The 24698-nt window shown below is 39.7% G+C and overlaps 1 protein-coding gene across 1 annotated transcript; it reads left to right on the top strand.

Moving 5' to 3' along the window:
• The first annotated feature begins 88 nt into the window (after positions 1-88).
• ESM1 (endothelial cell specific molecule 1) lies at positions 89-19735 on the top strand. The gene is made up of 4 exons (XM_041470918.1): positions 89-187; positions 11004-11673; positions 15517-15672; positions 17742-19735. Exons 2-4 carry the CDS (start codon positions 11349-11351, stop codon positions 17840-17842), a joined length of 582 nt encoding a protein of 193 aa, XP_041326852.1. The 5' UTR covers positions 89-187; positions 11004-11348; the 3' UTR covers positions 17843-19735.
• The last annotated feature ends 4963 nt before the right edge of the window (positions 19736-24698 follow it).

Genomic DNA, 24698 nt, shown 5'->3' on the forward strand with positions numbered 1-24698 from the left:
CTCTTGTGCTATTTTTATCCCCACTGGAAATTTATGAGTGGATTAAGGGATCCTGCCTCAGGAATCCTTCTGCCCTTGGCCAGGCATATGCTCCTGTCTATGCTCGCACTTCTCAGCTTTGTCCGTGCAGAGCTGAGTTCTCTGTCACACTTTTGCTTCTCTATCTGTTTTTACTGAGGTCTTCCAGGTAAGCAATATTTCTTAAGGATTATTTTCCGAGATCTGACTTGCTTGTTGCCTGTCACACAGTCATGATTGGGCACAGAGAGCAGCCCTTAAGGCTGGCCAGGCTGCGCAAGGAGCTGACAAGTGGCACTGGCATGTGATGCATGGTGCTGAGCAGAGCACACAGTGCTGACACACAGCCCTTGCTTCTGTCTGTGAGAGGGGACTGACAGCTCATACACATCACACTGGGGTGCAGAGGCCAGTCAGGTTTGGTCCTTAGGTTCATACTGCTCTTGTGCTGGGCAGTAGTGCCTGATGTTTCGGCTGTACATATAGTGCACTGCGTGTTCAATTTTTTTGTTAATTATTTTTTAAAACAAGTTTCTATTTCTCAGTACAGAGGGCATCACTATCTACTGTCAACAACCGTTGTTTCCTGAAACTGTGGTGGTATGCCTGAAGCATGGACTGCCTCCACAGCTTCTAGTCAAAGCCTTTGTTTTATCTTCTGACTACAGAGCTGCCTGCTATCTAGCAAGCTGTAAAAGTAACCTACCTTTTGGGCAATGCAATCTGGCATCAGGAAGAAGCATTTAGAAAATAAAACTAAAACAAAACAAGCCATCAGATTTTCAAGATAATTTTCTGGAATACTTGCCAGAAGAATTGGTTCATCATAGTCAGACAAATTACAGCAAGTCATTTTCATATGTCTGCTATGTCTTCGAATTACAGATTGCTAATTTAAAAAATGTATCCTAATCTTATTAGTGACCTGGCAGCTGGTTCAGACACTTCTACCCCCGTATGCTTATAACCCCACAATCTTCTGAACGAGCTTCTTTTGAATTGACTTATGCATTTCATAATTAATGTCTAACAGATTACAAGTAGGTTTAATTTAATTGCAATTCAATTCAAGGTGGCACAGGTTTTTTTTGAAGCAAGGAACCGCAGAAAGATAAGCAAAAAAAGCCTTTATTAAAAAAAGCCCTTATATAATAATACAATAGGAATTTATATATCTTAGCCACTTACAAAGACATATATTAGATTTAATATATAAACAATAGGGTTTCAGAGACTTCATTCTTATGAATTATTAATACATTTTTTGGTAAAAAGCAAGAAACTTTGCCCTATTAACACATTCTTATAACACCTTTATTTTAATAAAAAAACAAGTGTCACTGCAGCCACATAGAAAATCAAGATAGGAATAATTAGAACAGAAGCAATATCAGTAAATGAAAATAATTAAATATTACTTTAATCACTCAATCACTCCTAAAAAGTACTAAAAAGTAACCGTTATGAGTATTTCATTATCTATTATTTAACAAGTCCAAAGAAGGGCCATGATGATGATTAGAGGGACGGAGCGCTTTTCCTGCGAAGAAACACTGAGAGAATTTGGATTATTCATCCTGGAGAAGAGAAGGTTTTGAGACCACCTAATTGCTGCCTTCCAGTACCTGAAGGAAGCCTACAAGAAAGGTGGGGACAGACTTGTTACAAAAGCATGTAGTGACAGGACAAGGGAGAATGGCTTCAAACTGAGAGAGAGTAGGTTTACATGAGATGTTCGGAAGAAATTCTTTACTCAGAGGATAGTGACTGGATCTGGAACTGGTTGCCTGGAAGTTGTGGTTGCTCTGTCCCTGGAATTACTCAAGGACAGGTTGGGTGGGGCTTTGAGTGAAGGTGTCCCTGTCTATGGCAGGGGAGTTGGAACAGATGATATTTAAGACCCTTTCCAATCCAAATTATTCTATGATTCTATGGTTTCCATTTAAATGGAAAAATAGTACGTGGCTGTTGGTTGAGATTACCTTGAAACAATGTAGAGGATGTTACCTATTAGGATGTGCTGGTCAGTCTGTCTCAAGCTGTTGCAATCAAAACTAAGACATATTTTTTTCAGCTCAGAAAGAATACCAGAAATTTGATACCAGAAAAAAGCAGAAATGCTTTGAAAGTAGATGCATGAAAATAGGGTGGACTTTGGACTAGTATATGTGCAAAACCTGTGATATATTCAAATGGCAATGGACCACATTGACAGTGACGAGGCTTTCACTGGTTAAAATCTTGGACATCACATTACTTGCCAAAAGCCACAGTCCTGTTTGGATACTGGTCTTAGCAGAGTTCAAGTAACAAATATTTACACTGAGCTCACAATTATTCTCCGAACTTTGGGCATGCTGATGGAGGACTGTGGAAAAATTGCACTTCTCCCTTTCACTGGGGTTGTGAGAGGCCCTGTCTTTCAAAGTGGTCCAGCCAGACCTTGTCAACAAATTCCTCCTACATACAATCCACATAATAATGAAAAGAATAATGTGAAGGCTGCAATTTTGCCTGCATTACTGTAGATACTGCACAGACAGACAGAAAAGAAACTTGCTGATACTAATGTGTGGTTCATTTTCTTTCTGCAATATTAGGTGGGTTCTAACCTAGTTCCCTTGGTGTGGCTGTATAATCAAACGTAGGTAGGAGAGAACAGGGTGCTGAAAAGGGTGATACAGGGTGCCGTGGTGCTTGTGATCCTAGCTACGTCAAGTTCAGAAGCGACCACATCCACAGTGGAGAGGAGTGGAAGGAGTTTGTGCTGCTCCAGGAGTAGAAATGGATGGCTGAAGTTAACTTGGCCTGTAGACTGAGACTCTGATGCAGCAACAATCAGCCAGGGAGTGCCACTGAGATTTGACAGGGGACTGCACATCAGAGCCCTGAATTATTAAAAACCATCTTACTTTATAACAGACTATTCTGTCTTATGAACAATGATGCTATTGAGCAGTCTTTGCCTCATTGAGCAGAAATATTGAGACTACCTGAACAAGGTGAGAGCACTGCTGGTAAGAAAACACAAAAGCTAGATTGAATTCTAAAGTGAGATTTAAATTGTTTTTCTTCCAGGCCTCTTTCCTTCCCCTTGTTTTTCCTGCACTGTTACTAAAGTCAGGATCACATTAGTGGTTACCAATTTTGATATTCATATTTGGGTGGCAATTTCCAGAAGGGTTTGTTGTTCCACCAGCAGTGCCGGGTTGGGATTTTCCATCCTCATGGTGCTTGGTTGCAGCTTAGCCATCGTGGGAAGTGTCTGCCCAGACAAACACTTCCAGTGTCTTTGAAAGGGTTTCCATCTGCACAGCCAGTGGTTTCCAAGTCCTGTTCCAGGCATCTATCTTAGGCAATAGACAAACAAAAAACCCCTTTCCCTTTATGCTGATTGTTGAAAATGGACTTTTTTATTTTTACATCCAATGCTTCATAAACGAAAAAACCCAAACATTTCTCATTTTATAAAAGAAGAAGAAAGCCACTATAGCCAGCGCTGAAGGTACTCTGCCCTGTTCTGGCCCAAGTGGCCTCCCGGGATCCACGAGGGAACATGTCGTACGCCAGAGCTGGTGGTGTTGGGAGCTGTTTCCTGCTGGCAACAACTATCTGCAGCTGACCTTCCTCTTTGTTCACTTTGCAGCTTCTTTACAGTCTGCGCGAGACACCTGCCCAGCACCCAGCCAGCGTTCATAGTCCAAAACATTATAGCACAGGAAGAAGATCCATAATACAGTGCAGGGCACAATTAAAACATGGGATTGAGTAGCAGCTATCTGGTTTTAAATAAATCATCTAAGAAAGTGCATCTGATTGTGAACTATTTCAGAACTATTTGTGGATTAAAAAGCTTATTCTGTCATGGTCAAGGAAACATTTAAAATAGCTCATGCTTAGACTATGATAATTCAAAAGATAAAGCAAAAGAGAAGAATAATGTGCCATTATGGAGAAATCACATATTCAGCCTGTCAGATTCACAACTTGGAAAGATAGCTCCAGCTTTGTATATTTCACTCATATTTCTTTTTCCCAGGTAGTTTTCTTAAAGAATAAATCTTCTGGGCATTTGGTAAAACGACTGAAAATTACCATCAAGCTTTGAACAAATAACTAACCTTGATCAATGAATAAAATTAAAAAACGACTACTTGTTTATTATATTTTACTCTCTCATCTCCTATTCTGAATGTATATAGCGGCATATAAACTATCACATTTCTAAGTAAAAATGCAAGGTAGTGTTTACACCTCTATTACTACAGAGCTATTACACCTCTTTTATCAATACATTAAGAAAGCTGAAAATAATGAGATACAAGCCAAAATAGACTTAGAAGTGCTCTTTATAGGTTTATAACTTATAATTTTAAGCTTTCTAACGGTTTTATTTCTTAATGAGACCAAATTTGTCACAGGCAATATGCAGCTGTTACTCCTCATCACTTTCTGATTAGAGCTTGTTTGCAAACATTTCTTTCCATATTTTGAGCAAAAAACATACAACAGAGATCATAAAACATTGAAAGCATCATGTGAAATCTGACCCTGCTGACACAGCACTTATGCCTTTGGGGTCAGCATTCACCCACAATATTCGTGCTCTAGGGAAAGAAAACAAAATTTTATTTGCAAACAGAGACATACAATTTATGGAACAAAGGAAAAAGGATGTAGGAAGCATGTGTGTGAAAATCCTTTTGCCACACTGGGGAAACAAATGGTCCTGTGTTAGGTCCCTCCAACTGCATTGTTCTTGGAGACCCTGACTGGTGTCTTTTTCCATGGAAGCCAAAATATTAATTCAGTTTGTTTCCAAATCTGAAGTTCACTGAAGTAGATGCCAATTCATATAGCACAGAAATGCCAATTCATATAGCACAGCAATGCCTGAGGACCAGCCACCAAAGTGTCCTTTAACAAGGCTTTGCTCCCGTTAATCCAAAGTCTCAGAGGCTTCAGCTGGGATAGACATGAAGGGTAGAGTGTGAGAACTGTGAACAAGAGAAAGTAATAAAAATGGAGAAATGGAGTAAAGGAATAGTCTGCTGAGCTCTTATTTTTAGGGCGCTTTTTGTGTGTGGTATAAGTAAACTTGCACATAGATCAGAAAGAAAGTACAGTATAATACAGGAGAAAAACAGTATAATGAGGACTAAGGCTTAGCCAGAGAGATTGTGTGGCAGAAAGAAGGAATAATGAAATAGCCTCTCATCCCAAGGAAAAAAAGTATGTGTGACACTGGAAAAAAATCTGGAAAAAAAGTCCCCATTGGTGTCCTTACTCCTTTCAGACATTCTCTGGGTCTTCCCTGTAGTTGTGTTACTTAGGAAATACAGATGTTCTCCTCTGGCCTTTCTGGGATCACCTAATTATTCTGGAAATCTTCTGTATTTCAAAGTTGAGTACTTATGAAAGGGACAGATTTCTCCTAAACGAAAAATGGTGATCAATATAAATTTGATATACTTGCATATATATCTAAGTCAATTACTTCAAATTGATTTTCTCTGCCAGTGGAAATCATCCTGGCTATATTGCAAAGAATACATGGAAGCATTAGCTTGTGAAAACACCTAACCCTAACTTAAACAACTCAACATTTCACACATATGACTACAGATTTGCTTGTTAGCAGCACATGGAGCACAAGAAGATAATAAGCTTTTAATAGTTTGTCATTCATTACAGGAAATAGCTACTTAGTCAAGCCCAAACTATATATAAAGCATGGCTAAAACATTTGCAGAAATGTTGTAAGACAATAGCACTACTTAACTGCAACAAAGTTTCAAAAGTCATATTTTAGTACAGAAAAGTAGAAATCACATTAATACTTAAGATATGATTATATTCCCATAAAAGTCTATAGCGTTATCAATTTTTTAATCTTAAAAAACAGAGATCAAAATCAGCTTGAGTTGCAAGGAAAAGTATACTTCCCACCAATTCTAAACTATGTGAGTCTAATATCTATACCCAGGGAAACCGAAAGAGTGCATTTTCAGATTCTGCACAGGTACCAAGAAAAAATATTTATTCAATAGGAATTTGGCTTAGTTATCAGGAACTCATAGAATCAGAGTATAATTACCATTTGGATTGCATAGAGAAAAGATAAAACCCATATGGTATTTGTGATATTACTGACTGTTGTGTTATTGTTTATGTCTGGAAAAAAACTGGTTAAAATGCTTTTTCAAATCTAATACATTTTATTCTAGTTCTGCAGAGACCTACTAAGAGCAGAGGCTTCATGGCAATAGAGAAATGAGTGTGTGTTCCTACATCAGTTAAATATGGCAGACAGTGAAGGATGAAATAGCCACATTATCTCAGCATTAAAGCCGTTTACCATATGGACACCTGACCCACTAAGCAGAAGATGCAAAGAACCATCATTCACATCTTGGTTTTTTTTTATTGATAAAGAAACAGAATATTTGAAGACCAGACCTGAAAAGATGTTTTTCTGTATGAATAAGCTTTATTTCTGCCTAGATGTACATATGATATATCTGGGGTGATTTAGATTTCTAGAACCAAGAGGTGTCACAAAAGAAGTAGCTCCTGACAAAGGTATTGATAAGGTGTGGGTGTGGGGGGTGTGTGTGTGTGTGAAGGCAGAGTTTTGGGCTGTGAGTGACCAGTCATTATATTCAGAGACGCAAATTTCCTGAAGTATAGAAAAGGTATGTGAATTTCTTGTACTGTTCTGAAATCCCCTGGTATAGATCTTGGAGGTCTTGGGCACTGAAAGACCTTTCTTCCTCTGGAAATATAGATGTCTTGAAAGGATTTTAAAAGTTTTCAGCATAACAGCATCACAACATATTTTTTCATCATGTTTCCCCATTTAAATCAACTATGTATTTATTGGGTGTGACAAACTCAGACTTTCCCACCATGGAAATATTGACCCTTGCTGCCATGTAGTAGAACTTTTACACCTCTCTGTGACTTTTTTGCCTCTTGAACACCTTCTCCAAGCATAGAAGAACTATTTCACTTGATTCATACCTGAATTGAGAGAAAGCCAGAGATTTCTGCTATGCAGATTACTACGGTGATTGTAAAATCCCTGGGAATACCTGTTCTGTGAAGAGGCCACACAGGGCAGAGGTCCTGCAGTCAGAGCCAGCCACAACTGGAGCCCGTGGAAGCACAGGACTGTGCCACATGGGCTCAGTAAGCAGCATAGACCTGACAGGGTCCAGTTCCATTTCAATGGCAAACTCAGAGAGCATAAATCACATGCAGCAGGTTTGGCTAGCAGCTCCCAGGCTAAACATGCCACATGGACAGATGGGCACGTGGACATATTTGCATGTGGACATATTTTTGCTGTGCTCTAAAGAAGGTGTGGCTCTCATTCCTGAGGCCTTCTGCAGGTAACCCACCATATCCAGTAATTTCTATGGTAGCTGCTGCAGTTTGTGCCTACCCAGTTCTCTGCACAGCACCTGGTCTGCCTGGAGAAGGCATGTAAACATCTCTTGCCTTCAGTGAGTAGGAAATGTCCCAAAGCACCTATTTTTACCAGAGTGGAGTTGCTATGCTACAGCTGAAACAAAGAGTAATTAGCAATTCATTGAAAAGATACAAGAAAAGAAATTATACAAAGGGGAGTCCTTGCTGCTATCTCACTTTCCTGATTCTTATCTCTTACTTCCTATTTCTGGCTTTTCATTTTGGACTTTGCAGCTCAGCTTCCTTTCGGTGTTTCCCTTTGAATTTTTGCTTCTCATATAGCATTGTGCTTGTGGCTTTTTGAAAAGGAAGCCTGGGAAAAGGTTGGATTGTTCAGGAATGTGTGGTAACATATTTTTAGTTTAGGGACTGTCTTTTAGAAATGAGAAACAAGGGTAATGCATTAAATATTTTCCTATGTTTAAAGAGATATTAGTGCTTCCTGCTTATCCCAACTTTATACATTCAAAAGACTGGATAGTAACAGTGGCCAGAATGGTTAAATTCAGAAGACTGGAGGTGAATGTTTCTCTACCTAAAAAGTAGAATGAACAAAGCCTATTAACCTAGTGAGGAGACTAATCATGTGTCATGAAGATTGCTGTTTCATGGGGATTTTTAACAGGTGGGGTCACACTTTTCAAAGGGCATAAATGCAACATCAAGACAGTCCCATAGACTGTTTTTGCTTGATAAATAGATTATTTACAAGAGAAATGCAAGAATAGTTCTCAGAAGTATTCTGCTGGAAACATGACTCACCAATATTAGATTGTTGGTTCCCTGTAAAGCACGGAACCCAAGGGTTGAAACCTTTTCTTCTTCTAGAAGAAGTGCCAAACATTATATATGGTGATGTAATTATGATGTAAGCAGGCAAAAAGACAATTTGTGCTGTAAATTTGGAAGAAAAATTAGCTCTGATCTGATCCAGAAGGTCTTCCACCTTTGAAATATCTTTATACCACAAGTTAAATAATGGTGGCAAATTTTCTGCTGTTGATATCTGGGGAAGTTTCATTAATTCCCTTGGCATCAATTTTCATGGAAAACCTTAGTTCAGGGTTTTACAGGATTAAACTTTTCACTGGAAGGGAAAGCTTAATGGATTCAACAGGTAAAACAGCAGAGAAACATTAAAACCGAAGAGAGTGACACTGGATTTATTTCACTATTTAATCAATGGACAGTGTGGAAGATCATAGTATACTTATTTCCTCTGTGATACTCATATAATCCAGATATTTATCTGTTCATATTGTTTTCTTCTATTACATGTATTTTTTTTAATCCATTGTAATAATTTACTTTGGCCTCTAGCTCCAAGCATAGGATACAGTTTCCATCTTACTCCAAATAATATTGGCTAGTTGCTAGGGGAGTGTGCTGATTCCTTTTACGATTTCTTTTTCTCACCACATCTGTGTGTAATTTTTTTATTTATCATCTCTCTAGGACATTTTTCCTGTGAGAAACCCAAATGTGACATGTAGCCCTTTCAGATCTCATTTGGTGTTTTAGACAAGGAGCATTTCCTATAAATATTTACAGAATAGGATTTTACCAGCTGGTAGTTAATACCAGGCATAAATGTCTAAGTATATGTGTGAATGGGTCTGCACACTACACATCATCTGTTATCTCCTCTGAGTAAGCATGTATGAGTGTGAAGTGCAGGTGTGAATTAACTTAAAGGTGAGCTTTCCTGCTCCTTACTCCTGCAGACCTGTCATGCACCAAGTGTGCAAAGCTCTTTTTTTGGCTATTTCACCCTTAGGAGCAGATCTGGCCCGGGTGTTGAAGGGGTTACTGGTCTTAGCTGTGTTCCCTGGTTCTCTGATTGAACATTTAGCATCTCTCTCCCACATGAGGGACTGCCCAGTGGGGTTTACACTGGTTCCTCAGCCCCACAGCTTATAGCCTGACCTATAAATATAAACCAATGTCAGTTTTAGTCAATTCTATTCCAGCAGACACGGGCAGTGGTTTACATTATTCTGCTGACTTGAGAACTACGGAAGAAATATTGGGTTGTTGTTTTTTTAAACAGACTTTTGCAATAGTTCAGTTGTGATGGGGTCAATGGTAGGACATCAATTTTAATTGATCTCCTTCTTATAATCTTAAACTTGTGTTCCTCCTCTGGTTTTGGCTGCAATTTTCATTTCCACCTTGGGAGTACTCCTTTCACTTCTTAGATGATAGTTGCTTTGCATTTTGAAGATAAAGCTGTCTACCACTAATTGAGCTAATTGCTGTCAGCTCATGCTTACCAATAGTACTTCCTTGGTTTGTATGAGACCTCAACCTAACTCTTTAATTTTTTTTTTTTTTTTACATTGACTTTTGACAAGTGTTAAACATACTAGGCCAGTCCCTCCCCTCCCCTCCCCTCCCCTCCCCCATGAGAACACCTTACCCAAATGAAACATACAGTATGTTGGTTTTCCCCATCTTCGCAAGACAGAAGAGTTAAGCATTTTGGTTTTGGGTTTATCAATTCACATTTGCATTCATGAAGAACAGGTTTTCCTGCTCTCCAGTAGTTCTAGTTTAGTCCTTCATTTTATTTGGCAGCCTACTGGCAGTGTCCTTAGCCCACTTGAGACACAGGACTCCAAGTGACAAGCTGGTCATACACAGTTCAGTTTGTTTTGGTTCCCACTAACTTCACTGGCAACAACTTTTGGTATTCAGAGGTTTATTTATGGCTAGCTTGATTCCTTTTTTCCTTTCCTGTGGATTTTTTTTAATGCAGAAATTTTCATCTCTCCAGTGGCTCATCAGTTTCACTGGACTCCCCTTGTTTGCTGTTTCTTGTCAAGGCTCTGGCAGGATAAAGAAAGTCTAAGAGAGGAGACGGGAAGCTGAGATTTGTTTTCTGTTTATTTACATCGATTTCATTGAAGAGCAACATCAGAGCTTCCCATAGAGTTTGTCAGAATAGAAGTGGTGTAAGGGGAGAAGAATCAGTCCCCTGATCTATGTTAGCGCTGTGCAGACAGTGCTGATGATGGATGGGGATTTCCCCTTTGGTTGTGAAGTTGGGGCAGCTCATTGCTCATTCTCCTGAACTTCCTGTGGAAGATCCCACAAAGTGATGTTTTTATTCTGACCAGTTTTTAGTTCTAGCAGTAACCTTTGAGTGAAATGTTTAATTCACCTCCACTTAAACACTGATTAAAAAGTACATTTCAATGCAGGCAGAAAAAACTACTGAAAAATCTGAGCTTGGCTATTAAACTACATGATCTCATTTAATTCCCCAAAATAACCGTCCACATCCCCTAAAAGAGTATGGCAAAGATTTATTCTGTTAAAGATTATTCTTTCAGCAGTAAGATGATTCAGTGTGATTTTCTTCTGGCCATACATGCTGTGATAGCAAGGCAGAGCTCTCCTGTCAGCACTGTACCCGGCGTCAGAGCAATCCCTGTCCTGCAGGAAGGTATGCAACCTCCTCGGGGTTGATTGTTTTTTTACCTTTTTTTTTTTTTTTTTACTCTTGGCAGACGTCCTTGAGCATTTGAAACGGATGTGAGTGAGTTTTTAGTCCTCATGCAAAACAACCAACTAAACATAACAGATTACATCAGCTCAGGCTTTTCAATTCCTGGATGGCAGCAGAGTGCTAATCCAACCTTCATCCTGGATTTCATAAACTGAAACAAGGGAGGCTGGCAGGAGCAGCGCTGCCGGATTGAGGAAGCTGACGACGATGCAACATGTGGGCAACACACTTTATAAAGCTCATAAACTTGTAGGCTGATGTGTGCAGCTACCACTTTGGATTCTGTACCGCTGCTTCCCTCGGCAAGAGGCACCAGCCGGCTGAGCACTGAGACCTGCTCTCTGGGATGGAGCATTTACCCCTGCAAGACATGAAGGGCTTCCTGTTCCTCACACTCCTCCTGATGCCTGTGCCTGCTGGAGCTGCTTGGAGTGCGAAATACGCAGTAGATTGCCCTGATCCGTGTGACAGTAATGCATGCAAAAGTACCGCGCGCTGTAAGCGAACGGTGCTGGATGACTGTGGCTGCTGCAGAGTGTGTGCAGCTGCTCTGGGGGAGACTTGCTACCGTACTGTCTCGGGTATGGATGGTGTCAAGTGTGGTCCTGGGCTGAAGTGCCAGTTTTACACTGAGGAGGATGACTTTGGTGATGAATTTGGTATCTGCAAAGGTAATGATATTCACTTTGTATGCACCTGCTGTGGCAATTTGACAGCAACACACCTGCAAAGTTTGCCTCTTGCTTGAAAGGAGTAAAATGGGATTTTTACAGCTCATCCCTTAGCTAAGGAAAAAGGGGAAAAATACCTGCTGTCATTAGAAGGCATTACATGTACTGGGGCAGGTTTATTAGTGTGATGATATTGTTTACACCTGGGGACATGTGTGAAGAAATACCGACAAGGTGTGCTTGGAGATGAGATTTTTGACTGGAGCTTGAGACACCCAGGCGCTAGTCCTGCTCTTTCTATTGATTTGGTGGGCGGCTTTCTATAAATTATTAAGACTTTAATCCTGCAAGTCCAACCTTGTCACAGGGTCTCTGTTGCACACTCCTGGGTGTGGTGCTCCCTCTGGCACTGCCAGCTGCCTGCCCAGGGACAAGGTGCTCACACTGGGGTCTGGGGGATGGAGAAAGCAGTACAGCCTGAGTGCCTGGAGACTTTGTCCTGTTTAATTTAGTCCTGCCCTTGAGGTGCTCAGTCATCGTAGGTATGTGGTCAGGGGAGGCAAACAGAAACCCTCCTGCCTGAAGAATGACAATAACAGACGAGAAGCTGACTGTGAGATGAGCAGCCAGGCACTGCATTCAGTTTATTCCAGCTATGTTGCATGCTGATTTCTTTAGTCAGAGGCTGTAATCACATTTTTCATTTAGGAGCTATTTTCACTCCATTTAAACAGGGGAATCTTTAAAGGATGACAAGGTACTATATTCATAAAAATCAGGGTGAACTTCTTAAAAAGCCAACTACTCTAAAAAAAGAGTTTGCAAAGCATAAATGCAGTGGGTTTTGCTGTGTTTGTGTACCACTTCAGTAAGTAGACACAGATAAGCCCTAGAATAACTTCCTTAAAAGTGGGAATATCTTGGCAGTTAAATATCAGGAGTATTAATAGACTCAGTTAAAGTAATGACTTAGGACCTGATGCTGCAAAAATCACTTAGGCTAATTCACATACAGCACACACTTTTTAACCTTATTTAAAATAAACTCATGTGCATGGTTGAGTGTGAAACCGAAAATAGTACTTGTAAATGAGTAGAACTTAGACATAAAGATTATATCTTTCATGCATTTGCCAGGAAAATATTTTACTGAGATAATTGACTGATCTTCAATTTATTAAAAAATCATCACAGTGCAAGATACTGCCTATAATTCTATTAACAATTGTTTTGAATTAGTGTGTACTTTTCACTTTCCTCATAGGAGTTTCTTTGCAATAGCACCCTTTGAATAGGAAAAAAGAAATATTATGGGACTTGAGATCTGAATCCCCATACCTGAATCTTGGGTGCTCTGTAGAAAAGTAAAGTGAAGTGAAGTAAATTGTTTGGGTTTTTCTCCCAGTTGGTCAATGGATAAACTCTCATTAACTTCAGTAAAGCCATATCTTGACTTAGAATTTAAATTGGTGTTTAAAGCTTCTCTTCCTCATATATTTATTTCCACTAAATATTATAGATGTAATTTTGAATTATTTTTCTTTCTTCATCTCAGCTCTGAGAGAGCACAATCTCTCCCTGCGGTCAGACATTGTTATTTTATATATCCATGTGCAGCTATGATACCAGGTCACTCACTCATTTTAATAACTTCCATGTTTGTAATAACTGACAGATGCAGGATGGCTAAATTCTCTCCGGCTTCCTGTTGCCAATTTACTTTGAAGTTCTGGAGAAACGATTTGAATTCTCTGTTTTTCAATTCCTTATTTCTAAAATGGGCAGTATATATTCCAGAAAATTTTTTTGGGAAACTTTTATTATTAGGAGAGTGCATTGTACGATTATCAATAGCAAAGTCATTACGGCCTGAAACAAAACACTTTGTGTTGCCATTGCTTCCATGAAACCACTGGGAGTTATCTGCAATTTATTTAGGAACAGGATCCTATTAAAAAAACCTTCTAAAAAGGTTTTTAGACAAATTTACTCAGATTTCAATTTCATGAAATCTAAAAAGTCTCATCAATGCCAGGATTATTCTACACAGAGCCAAGTGCTTTGGGCTCAGACTTGTTTCTATGCTGTTGTGCACAGCTTTGCATCCCACCTCTCCAGGCTGAGCACCTGTAGCAGGCAGATTGATGCTCCATGTAGTGTGTGCTCTTTGCTGTTCTCCCAGGGATGATATGCACACAGGGATGATATTCCGCTTGGGCAGGATTTTGTTTTTGTTTTATGTGGGCAAGCAGCAGATCAAAGAGTCATTCTTGGGAAGGGGAATGTGCTAAGGCCTAGTAAGATTCTCCCTGCTAGAGTGACTCACTGTGCAGTCCTTTTCACGGAACCAGTTGATCTTCTAGGGCTTTTCATTTATAAGAATAAATCCATATATCCATTTGATACACAGAGAATTGAAAAATGTTGGCTACACTATAACTATATAACTATAGTGCATTAGCTTGATTTTCATATTACCTAGGCTGTATGGCAAAGCTAAAATTTGCATTCATTCAAGAGGAGAATGAACAAACTGAAAAGGGTAATTTTATTGTGGGGTGTTATACACAAAGAAACTATGTCTGGATGAGGAGGTCTCATAGCTGGAAAGGAGAGAAAAAATGAGGAGAGAGGTATCATTTGTGCTTACTATGGTCACCTTTCTTAAGTGTTTTGTGGAGGCCTGGGCTAAATGGTTCCTTGGTCCAGCCCTGAACAGTCATTCATCTTCCCTTAGGCGGTGAATTAGAACCTCTGCAGATCTTCCCTTCCTGGGATATCTCAAACCTCTCCTGGGAATGGTCACCTGTTTGTGGGTTTGGAAAGGGCGTGTTAGACATGAATTTTCCCAGTCTCTGCCTCTTTAGCAATGGTTTTGGGAAGGTATCCTATTCAACAGCAAGGCAGAGGAAGATAAGGACTGTAGCCCCTAGTTTAAACCCTCTGGGAAATTATATGACCCACCATGTGATACGTGTCAGCTATGGGATAGGGAAAATCTCCTGTACCTAACTTTGTTTTCTTTGGAAAACATTTGTTCCCATCTAGCAACTGCTTTGTAGTGCTCCTCTTCAAGCTTGCTCAGAGATGTGAGGTTTGAATTGGGGCATTATGTGACCAGATGCAGCGTAACCAGGGAGTTGCCTTGGTGCCAGAGATCCCTTCATGGCATAGCCTCTCTTTAGGCTGGAGATGCAGGTGAGGTTCTGCCATGGGAAGGCAGAACCTGGCTATCTGAGAAGGTGTTGAGTGGGAGGCTACTCCCCAGGACCCAGCAGCATCTCCAGGAGGATGGTGAGTTTGCTGGATAGCTCCTCAGGGTCAGGCTGCATCCACCTCCTAGACTGCTGGCCCAGGCCACAGCAGCCCTGCACCAGCACCAGATTGCAGCTCTAAATACCAACGGTCATGAAAGTCAGATAATATCATAGTGAACCACATAGTGAGTTCAGGGAACTTCTGGAGTTATCTTCCTTTCTAAATTCAGTGCTAGTCCTTAAACTAAATCTTCTATAATTGTATACCTACATATTCTTTAATATTTACCTTTAACTAAGGCAATTTAATGTAAGAGTGCACTTAAATCTAAGAGTGTTTCAGAGAAGGATTACCAGTAGCACAGTGTAAGTAAGTTCAGGAAATGAAATTATATATGTAAAGTGTGTCAATATTTATTAATACTAGAAAATACTGTAAAAAAAGCAGTCAGCATGCTGAAATCCTGTAGCTAAGGTCTAGCTGACCTCCTCTCAAAGGTTTTCCACTTTCAAGCAGACCAGCTACTAAGACAGCAGCTGACTTGGATCACTGAAAACTGCTCTGTTATATTTTTTTTTTCTCCAGAGTGTCCCTATGGTAGCTATGGAATGGAATGCAGGAAAACATGCAACTGTCCCTCTGGCATCTGTGACAGAGTAACAGGGAAGTGTCTGAAGTTCCCATTTTTTCAACTTTCTGCTTCAAAGCCTCCAAATCGACGAAAAATATCTTCACACACAGGTAAGACTTTGTGGGACAGTGGATTTTAGCAGAAAACACCTTTCCCATGATGTATTACCACTCTGTATGTGAGTGGTGGGTACTCTGGTAGAGCTGTGCAAACCATTAACAACACAAGTAGGTTTATTTTTGTTATTCCTTAACATGTGGCAAGGAATTAGGCGAGCAGTGACACATGCTAGAAACATTTTGAAATATTTTGCAACTGTTGTATGTGCTAGCAGTACATCACCTGTGCAGCAGGAGGCTGTGTTACGGCTTGCACATCAGTTCAGGATTTCACTATATTGCATTTACTAGTGTTAGATAATGCATAGTAAAAACAATGTTTCTTTTTCCACATGAGGACAGAGCGTAATATGTTTTCAGCTGTCAGTGAACGGTTTTATTAAATGTTTTATTGTAGTCATTTGTCATAGTATCACTGGAATTTATTTCCTTTACATTTATGTCTGAAGCTTGTAATAGATCTGTCCAGAATTAAAATAAAAATTAAAAAAAAAGTGAGTGTGACAACCTGGCATATTTTTGATGCACCAAGGAAAGATCACTTAAGTTTGTAGAGGTGGGATTAAGTGCCTTTTTTCACACCTGATGATACTGAAGTATGTTTGACTGAATGATGTTTACTCTAAAATGAACACAAACCAAAATAAATACAAATGTGTAGAAGGAAGAAAACAACTCAAAAACCCCCAGAGATTTAATTCTAGGTCTATTGGCATCTTTTATGGGGTTTCACCTAAAAATCTTTGGATTTCATTTCTTCTCCAACTGCAATTTGTGTGCAATTTTAAATTTTCTTCTGTTATATTAAGCTGTGTAGAGTTTACTGTCTTAATACAAGATTTCTCTTTCTCTCTTTCTTTGCTTAGAGAAAGTTAGATTGAAGCAAACTTCTGCAGCTTATATCACATTTAAAATAATCTCCAAAAAACCTCTTGCAAGCCTAATCAGCCCTGATATTTTTGTATTTTGCTACATGATTGTGCTCTTTTGCCTTTCCGTCTTCTATTTATTACTGAAGGTGCCAAAATAATGAGTGTGCTTGTTTTTTTCTCTATCTAGTCTATATTCCAAACCTTCCCAGACAGCCTATTTGCATCAGTTCCTCCTCCTCTTTTCTCTTTCTCACTTTCCTTTTGTCCCAAGCTTCCTGCTGCCTCGATATTTAACTGCTTGATTTATCCCAGCCAGGACGAGATATCCACTGCATGGAAACAAACAGTGTTTTTTAGCCTTGCAAAAGTTTCCCAATTACTTCTCTCCTCAGAGGTCTGTCACTGTTAGCAGAGCAGGGACACTACGAGCAGCAGTCCATGGGGTGGTCACAAAGGGTTTCATTTGAAAGTGGTCTTCAGAGGTAATTATAGCATCTAAGTGATCATCAGTGAATTAAAACAGCTGTAAATGCTTCTGTGTTTTAAACAGGCAAGTTTCTGACCCATATGTTTTACAAAGACCACCATGCCTACATATGCCTAGCAAGCTGAAAGGTGTCAGAGGTCCTGTACATTGCAATTTTACTCCTTTCATGGTCAAACAGTGGGGCAGTGGACTGCACACTGTCCCCCCAGCGAGCTAACTGTGCCAAACAACCTCAGTCACAGCTTAGGAATCAGCCTCAGCCAGGGACTGTTTCCAGCTGACAAACTGAGTATCTTTTACCTATTTTTGGAGAGTAAGAGAGTTAGTGGCACACACGAGGCTATTCCATGCCAGCTGGCCTCAGTCAGAGAATAGCTGCAGAGGTTTAATTTATTGCTGTAGTTATTGAGGATGTGTTGCTTGGTCCTGTGTCACACTGGAGTGAGTGTTACAGTCAGAACTGGAAACTGAAGTCAACTCATCAGCCTTATGCTTAAACTATTAGAAAACAGATATGACTTATGCTTTAATTTGGTAGAAATTTTGCAGCTAGGTAATTGGAGGTAATTTACTGAGTTTTCTGCAAACATACCAGTTAAGGATTTTCCAAAGTATTCATAAAACCAGGGACATTGCTGCAGGATAGTATTTTAAAGCTCTCATGTTCATGAAATCCACCTTTACTTTTGTGTTTTTTTCAGACAATGACATGGCATCAGGAGATGGAAATTCTGTAAAAGAGGAATTCGTTAAAGAGAAAGTTATTCGCTCTCCAGTAATGAAATGGCTAAATCCTCGCTGATATTTACTTACACTTGTAAGACTTTCAAGTGAATGCATTTCTCACAGATTATTGAATATGCAACAACACACTTTAAGAACAAAGTAGATCTATAATGTATGAACATGTAATCTCTGAAGCTCAAATGTGACCCGTTTTTAATGAGAAAAATGTTTACTTAAAAATACACTGTACAGTGTATATGACTTTTGATATTTGTTTTGATAAGTATTTGAACAGAGAAATGTATTATGGCTTTTTGAATGTATAGTAATACTGAAAACCCAACATGATCATTTAAATAGTGCCAGAGGCTGACTCTTGCCAACCTGATGCTGGAAAATCTCTCACTGAATGAAGGGGACAGTTTGGGTGAGTGATACTATTGATGTGGAACCATTGTGAAAGAAACACATATAAACAACACCTCAGATGGAAGGAACACCCTTGTTCAATAACAATAAAAACAACAAAAGCACAACAGTGTAAATTAAATAAACCGACATTAGCTGTTAACAACTTTCTAGTTTTTCGAAGTTTGGTGACAATTCCTCAGAGACAAATATGCCTTTTTTCAGAGAGAAAACATCTAGCACTTCAGTTTATACATTGTGAATAACTTAGACAAGACACTGCAGACATATATTGTATTTAGTTGAATTTCTAAAGTTAAATTTTGTACAGAGAAACAGCAGATTGGTAAATTCTACCGATTTGTAGAAGGGGATCTGAAACAAAAAAAGCTGCTTATCATTATTTAAATATATATGTTTCTATAAACCAGCTAGTTGGTGTCATTAAGGTGATATCTGCATTTTTTCTGGAAGAGTGGTGAGAGGCCAGCAAAGGGACCTTCACGCTTTCTGTCTTTATTGGCTATGGCCCAGATGTGACTCACAGGGAGTTTATTTGAACCAGGGAAGACTTGAACCCTCAGCAAGTGATAGTGCACCCACAAACGACAGTATTTTGGTACCCAGTCCTTTGTTTCTCAATTGCATGAGCAAGTGGTCCCATTTCAGCCAGGAGAAAAACTTATATGTGTTAGAGTGCTGCAGGAACAGGCAGCCCCTCATTCAGTCTAAGCTGAGTGACATTTGTTTGAGCTAAAAATCACCACTGAGAAGGGCTTGCTAATATGCCTGAAGACAACCAGATCCACAGACAATGAAAATTGACATTGCTGTGTCAGAGTGAACTTGGATGCCATGAGTTTAGGAACAGCCTTCTAACACAGAGCATTCTCATTGGAAGTGCGGCTTGATTTTAACATTTCCTTTGAAATCAACCTGAGCTTTGACTGCAGTGAAAGAAAGAACACACAGTACAGCAGCCAGAGCTCAGTTCAGGATCTGAAATCATGCTTTTAAAACTGTAAACAACAGAAACTCTGATGCCTTTAAAGAGATCCAAAGTCAACATCTGTGAAAGCAGGATGCATTCACCTGGGAAAGCAGGCACGGATCATGCTGATCTGGAACAAGAGGATGATGACAGCAGTAGATATCTAAATGTCACGATGAAAGTCTAGGTTCTCTTGCCATGATAATTGGAGACATATAAACATAAATCTCAAACTAGCATAATACCACATTTTAACCAGTACTTAATGTTAGGGTCTGAGAGGGAATAATGATTTCTTGGGCTACTTACTAGCAAGTGAATTGATTCTAATCTACTGATATCAAAAGTAATTTTTTTCTTGATTTCAGTGAGAGCAGGATCAAACCCATGGTCTTCCAGCAGACTGATGAGAAATATTTAAAGAATGTAGTAAATACTGCATACATTGTTAATATTTTGCAACAGTGTCATAAATGACATTATGAGTTCTTGAATGTAAATCTAATAAGTCAGTTGGTTTTAAAGAGTGTAATATTATTATTGTTCAATAAAAAAATCCAAAAAAACAACAACTGAAAGCATCACTGTCTATTGTGTCTATCTATTAAGACAGAGTAAGCCTGCTGGTGATGGTACAGCCACGGCGCATGCAGGTTAGGTGTGCTTTTGCTCTCAAATCCACAGAAACAGCTTCACGACATCTACTTCAGCAAATTTCTGTGACCATTCATGATTGAAGAAAATGAGTGGTGTCCCATGTACAGAAAGATTTGTGTCCACACCTTCATCTTTCAACCACCTTCATCTCCAAAACAAGGTGGCTGGATCACAGCTGCCTACTTGGAACAGCCACTTTTTGGCCAATCCCAGTACAGGAAGGATTTGGAAGCTGTCTTTTCCTGTTGGCCTGGCCATTACCATGCCAGGGACTATTTAGCTCTGGTCACAGCCTGAAACTTTTTCATACTCTTTTACTTTTCATACAGGAATAACCTGTGAATCCACAACTGGCAAGTCAGGAGAAGTGAGGAGATGGACAAGAATGCCTTGAAAACATTTTTGGACAATTTTTACTCTTTTTCATCAAATTTGTAAAATGCTTTTGTATCTCTTTAGCTGCTTCAGTGACAGTTTGTTGTACACATAATAGATTTCAGGTTGAAATTACAGTATGCCATCCTTTTATTTTATCCTTCATCTATTGAAATATTTATCTGTTGCTACCAATGACAATGGGACTACACCAGGATAGTAAATAGTGGAAATTATCATAGAGCCATAGAATAGTAGAATTGTTTAGGTTGGAAAAGACCTTAATATCGTTTGAGTCCAGCTGTTAACCTGACACTGCCAAATCCACTACTAGTCCTGAAGTAAAAGCTGTGAAATAGATCATCACAGAACGTGGTCCTGTCATCTAGTATTTAATTTGGGTTTAGTGGGGTCATATATTACTTATAGTATGAACATGTTTGGCAAATAGGCCTCATTTCTGGAAGGTAGCTGTTACTTTCTCAGCTGCTGAACTGTAAGCTGTATAATATATGCAACAACTCTCATTTTTTTTCTAATGCGTGATGACACTGATAAGAACTGTGCTTTAATGCAGTTTGCATTACAGTCTGTATTATAGGGTATTGCAGACACCATTACAATTCAAACAATATATAATCAAATGTTTTAGAGCAGTGTCTGAAATACATAGAATAGAGAAGCCTAAAATATATTCAGATGTATTTCACCCACAATTAAAATAATATGTAAGAAATATATTTCCAGTGTAGATAAACTTTTAATGAAAAACATTCTTATCAACATCAACTGTGAGAAACGTCTTTAATGTACTCTAATGTATGATTTCATTATATAAAGCTTGTATAATGTATTGTGAGACACTATTGTGTTCACACTGATATTGTGAGATTTATCACTGCCTAATCACTAGAGTGTGATTAACAATATGAATTTGCCACTCTAACCTGCAAGGACACAGATATTGGAGCAAACACATCAAAATATATATTTTAAATTAAAATATATGTACCTGCTTGGTATTTATTTAAACAGACTGTCAGGTCACACCAGCAATTTGAAAATATTTCCTAACACCTGCAAAATTGGTAAATATTTCCTGTTCTTGTTGTGTCTGCCAAAAATAGGAATTTCACAAATTGGACAGATAACTTCACAAACATCATGATTTTCACTTTGGCCTGTCTTAATGTGATATTCACAAGGGTTTGTCACTGTCCAAGAAACTGTGTCTGACACACTGGTGTGTTCATGCTTTTCTTATCTTCCAAAAGTGGCACCATCTCTCTTCTGGGTGGCCAGAGACCACGCACAACTCAACTACTTGGCTTAATTATTTCAGGATGGGTGAGTTTAGCAATCAAATAGGTATTAAAACAGCAAGACAGGCAAATGCTGAAATATTTCTTGCCCTCTCATTGTCAGCAGCTGCCAGTTACCCCTGTACACGTGCTGAGTACCTCAGTCATGGTTGGGTGGGTGTGTGGTGCCCATGCCTGGAGAGACTGGCTTTCCTGCAGGAACCAGCGGGGATCCAGCCACAGTCCAGGCAGCACCAAGTCCCCTGAGCTGCCTTCCTGGTCCCAAAATGCTCTATGTAAACAAACAAACTTGTGTTTGCATGAAGAAAAAGACAGAGATTTCCTTAACTTTATTAGTACATGGTGTTCCTAATCCTCCCTAATCCCCCTTCCATTCACTATGCTTCCAAAGTGATTGCATCTCAGATTCATGCGTTTGCTCCCTTCCTACTTTTGAAAGCTATTAAGTGAAAACTCAATTGAAATTAACAGTTGATTATGCATGAGCTTATCTTGGTTATTCTAAGGAGACAGACTAATTTTTCAAAAAATTACATAATCAATGCAGTTTTTCTCCTCTGCAAACACTGAGCCTAACTAAAGCATTTTTGATAAACTGAAACAACTGAAATCCTATGAACATTACTTGAAAATATCTTTCTTCCTCACAGGAGAAACATCTATTTTTGAAGAACAAATAACAGTTTGGAATGCCATTGAAATCCAAACACACTATTAGTATGTTCCTGAAAAAAAAAGGTACAATGCTGGGGGAGAATGCACCAGAGCCCTTGCAGCTGTGTCACACTTTCCTGTTTGTTATTTTTAGTTTTCCATTCCTGCTCTTTATTTTGGGCTTTGCTTTGCTTCCTATGTAGCTTCCCCTTAACTCTGTATCGCTCTGTCTTACATATTTCAGGCATTTGGCTTGCTCTCCATTTTTTTTTTTTTTTTTTTTCTTCAAAGGAAACCCAAGCAATGTTGTCCAGTTTCAGGAAGTCATGTTTCTCTTGGCAGTGGCTGAGTTCTTGGTTTTCTAAAGGCATTTAGGAAATTTAAATTGCTAGTTTTCAGCTTTTAACATAATCAGGCTTCATAAGCTTAAGAAAAGAGCAGCACACAAAGAAAGCTCAAGCCTGTTCTGTAGGCAAGTATGTCCTGCACTTTCCTCCTTCCACCTGGGAAGCCACCAGTACCCAGTCTCACCTTAACTTCCCAGTCTGGTATGTAATAAAAAAAGGGAACATAAATGAGCTGTGGTGAAACATTGCATCATAAAGAAGTTTTGTGTCTTCCCACCCCCCGCCCCCTGCTTTGTTAATATATTGAAGTACTTGTAGTCTTGTAGGGCCAAGTAACTTATCTACAAAACAGAGGATGTTTACACCTGTTAAAAATGTACCACAAATTTTGTGTAATGAATGAATGCTTTGCTAGCAGCCTAGGACTTATCTGCAAAGAATTAATTAGGAACATCATCTGATGTTTAAAAATATACAAAGATTTTTGGGGAAAATTTTTGTTTATCCCGCAATAAACTTCTCTACAAGGGAATGCATTTCCTTGCATGTGTGCACTCAGAGACTCAGAAATCAGTGGCGATGTGCTCAATCTAAGAGATGGTGTTAAAAAGCCCAGACTAAATTCTTTAGCACATGTCATGATGTCATGACTTCTTGGGACTTGGCTCCCAAAAGAGGCTGCGAGCTTGGGGCTGCCAATGTTAACACTGTCCAAAAGAAAGTACAAAACCAATCACAGTGAACAGCAGAGTATCTCTATCCCTTCCATAATTCTCTCACTTCTCTACTTCACAAAGTCTCTTCAAACTGCTGAAATTTGGCAGTGGCCATGTCAAGCAACAATCTCTGGTTTCCTCTGGCCAGTGTGAGGGCTGGCACTGTCATCCACAACATTTTAGCACCACCACCACAACTGGTTTAAAGCATCCAGTAAAGCAATGTTTGACGAAAACTATGCACAAATGCCCTGGGTATTAATTAAGTTAATAAGGTTGATATCAATTTTCCTAAAATATTATCAAGGCTTTACAATAATTGCTGGGATACCAGGTAACCACCAAAGAGTCTCTGTTAATCCCTTCCACAACGGGACAGTGGAGGGAAAATAAAACAAAAGACTCATGAGTAAAGGATAGGGAGAGATCACTCACTGAATACTGTCATGGGGAAACCAGATTTGGCGTGGGGAAATTATTAGAATTTACTAGCAATCAAAAATCAGAACAGGATAATGAAATATAAAACAAATCTTAAAAAACCACATTGTTCCCACCTCTCTCTCCTTGCTGGGTGCTGCCTCCTCTCTGCAGTGGTGCAGGGAGATAGGGAATGAAAGTTATGCTCAGTTCATCACACATTGTCCCTGCTGCTGCTTAGGGAGAGGAATCCTTTCCCTGCTCCATTGTGGGGTTCCTCCCATGGAACACAGTTTTTAATTAACTTCAGCCTGAGTCCTTCCCATGGACTATAGTTCTTCAGGAACTACTCCAGTGTGGGTCCCTTTGCACGGTGTGCAGACCTTCAAGTACAACCTGCTCCAGTGGGGGTTCCCTGCAGGGTCACATGTCCTACCAGGAACAAGTCCTACCAGCATGGGCTCCTCTTTCCATGGGTGGGCAGGTCCTTGCTGGGATCCTGCTCCAGCACAGGCCTCCCACAGGCTCACAGCCTCATCTCAGGCATCCACCTGATCCAGCGTGGGTCTCCTCCAGGGGCTGCAGGTGGATCTCTGCATCCCCAGGGACCTCCAGGGGCTGCAGAGGCACAGCTGCCTCACCGTGTCTGCACCATGGGCTGCAAGGGAACCTCAGCTCTGGAGCCTGGAACATCTCCTGTCACTCCTTCTGCCCTGACCTTGGTGTCTGCAGGGTTGTTCCTCTTACATATTTTCTCTCTGGTCTTCTGTGAGTGAAATTACATCTGCAAAATCCTTTTTCTTCCTTCTTAAAAAAGTTATATTTTCAATATGTTAATGAGGTGTTATTATCTTCTCTAATGTGCTTAGTCTTGGCCAGTGGTGGGTCCAATCTGTGCCCATTGGCTCTGTCAGATGCTGGGGAAACTTCTGTCAGCTTCTCACAGAAGCCTCTCTTATAGTCCCCCCACTCTACCAAAACCTGGCCACACAAAAGCAATACAGCGACCTGGACTATACCTGGGTCCAGATCTCTCCCTGGT

The sequence above is a fragment of the Pyrgilauda ruficollis genome, unplaced genomic scaffold (genome assembly GCF_017590135.1).
Source record: "Pyrgilauda ruficollis isolate IOZ18807 unplaced genomic scaffold, ASM1759013v1 scaffold25, whole genome shotgun sequence".
Taxonomy (NCBI): Eukaryota; Metazoa; Chordata; class Aves; order Passeriformes; family Passeridae; genus Pyrgilauda; species Pyrgilauda ruficollis.

Excerpts from the sequence above, each read along its gene's own strand:
- ESM1 (XM_041470918.1), top strand. The coding sequence starts at position 11,349 with ATGGAGCATTTACCCCTGCAAGACATGAAGGGCTTCCTGTTCCTCACA. Across the intron at positions 11,674-15,516 it reads TGAATTTGGTATCTGCAAAG|AGTGTCCCTATGGTAGCTAT; the intron begins GTAATGATATTC and ends TTTTTTCTCCAG. Across the intron at positions 15,673-17,741 it reads AAAAATATCTTCACACACAG|ACAATGACATGGCATCAGGA; the intron begins GTAAGACTTTGT and ends TGTTTTTTTCAG.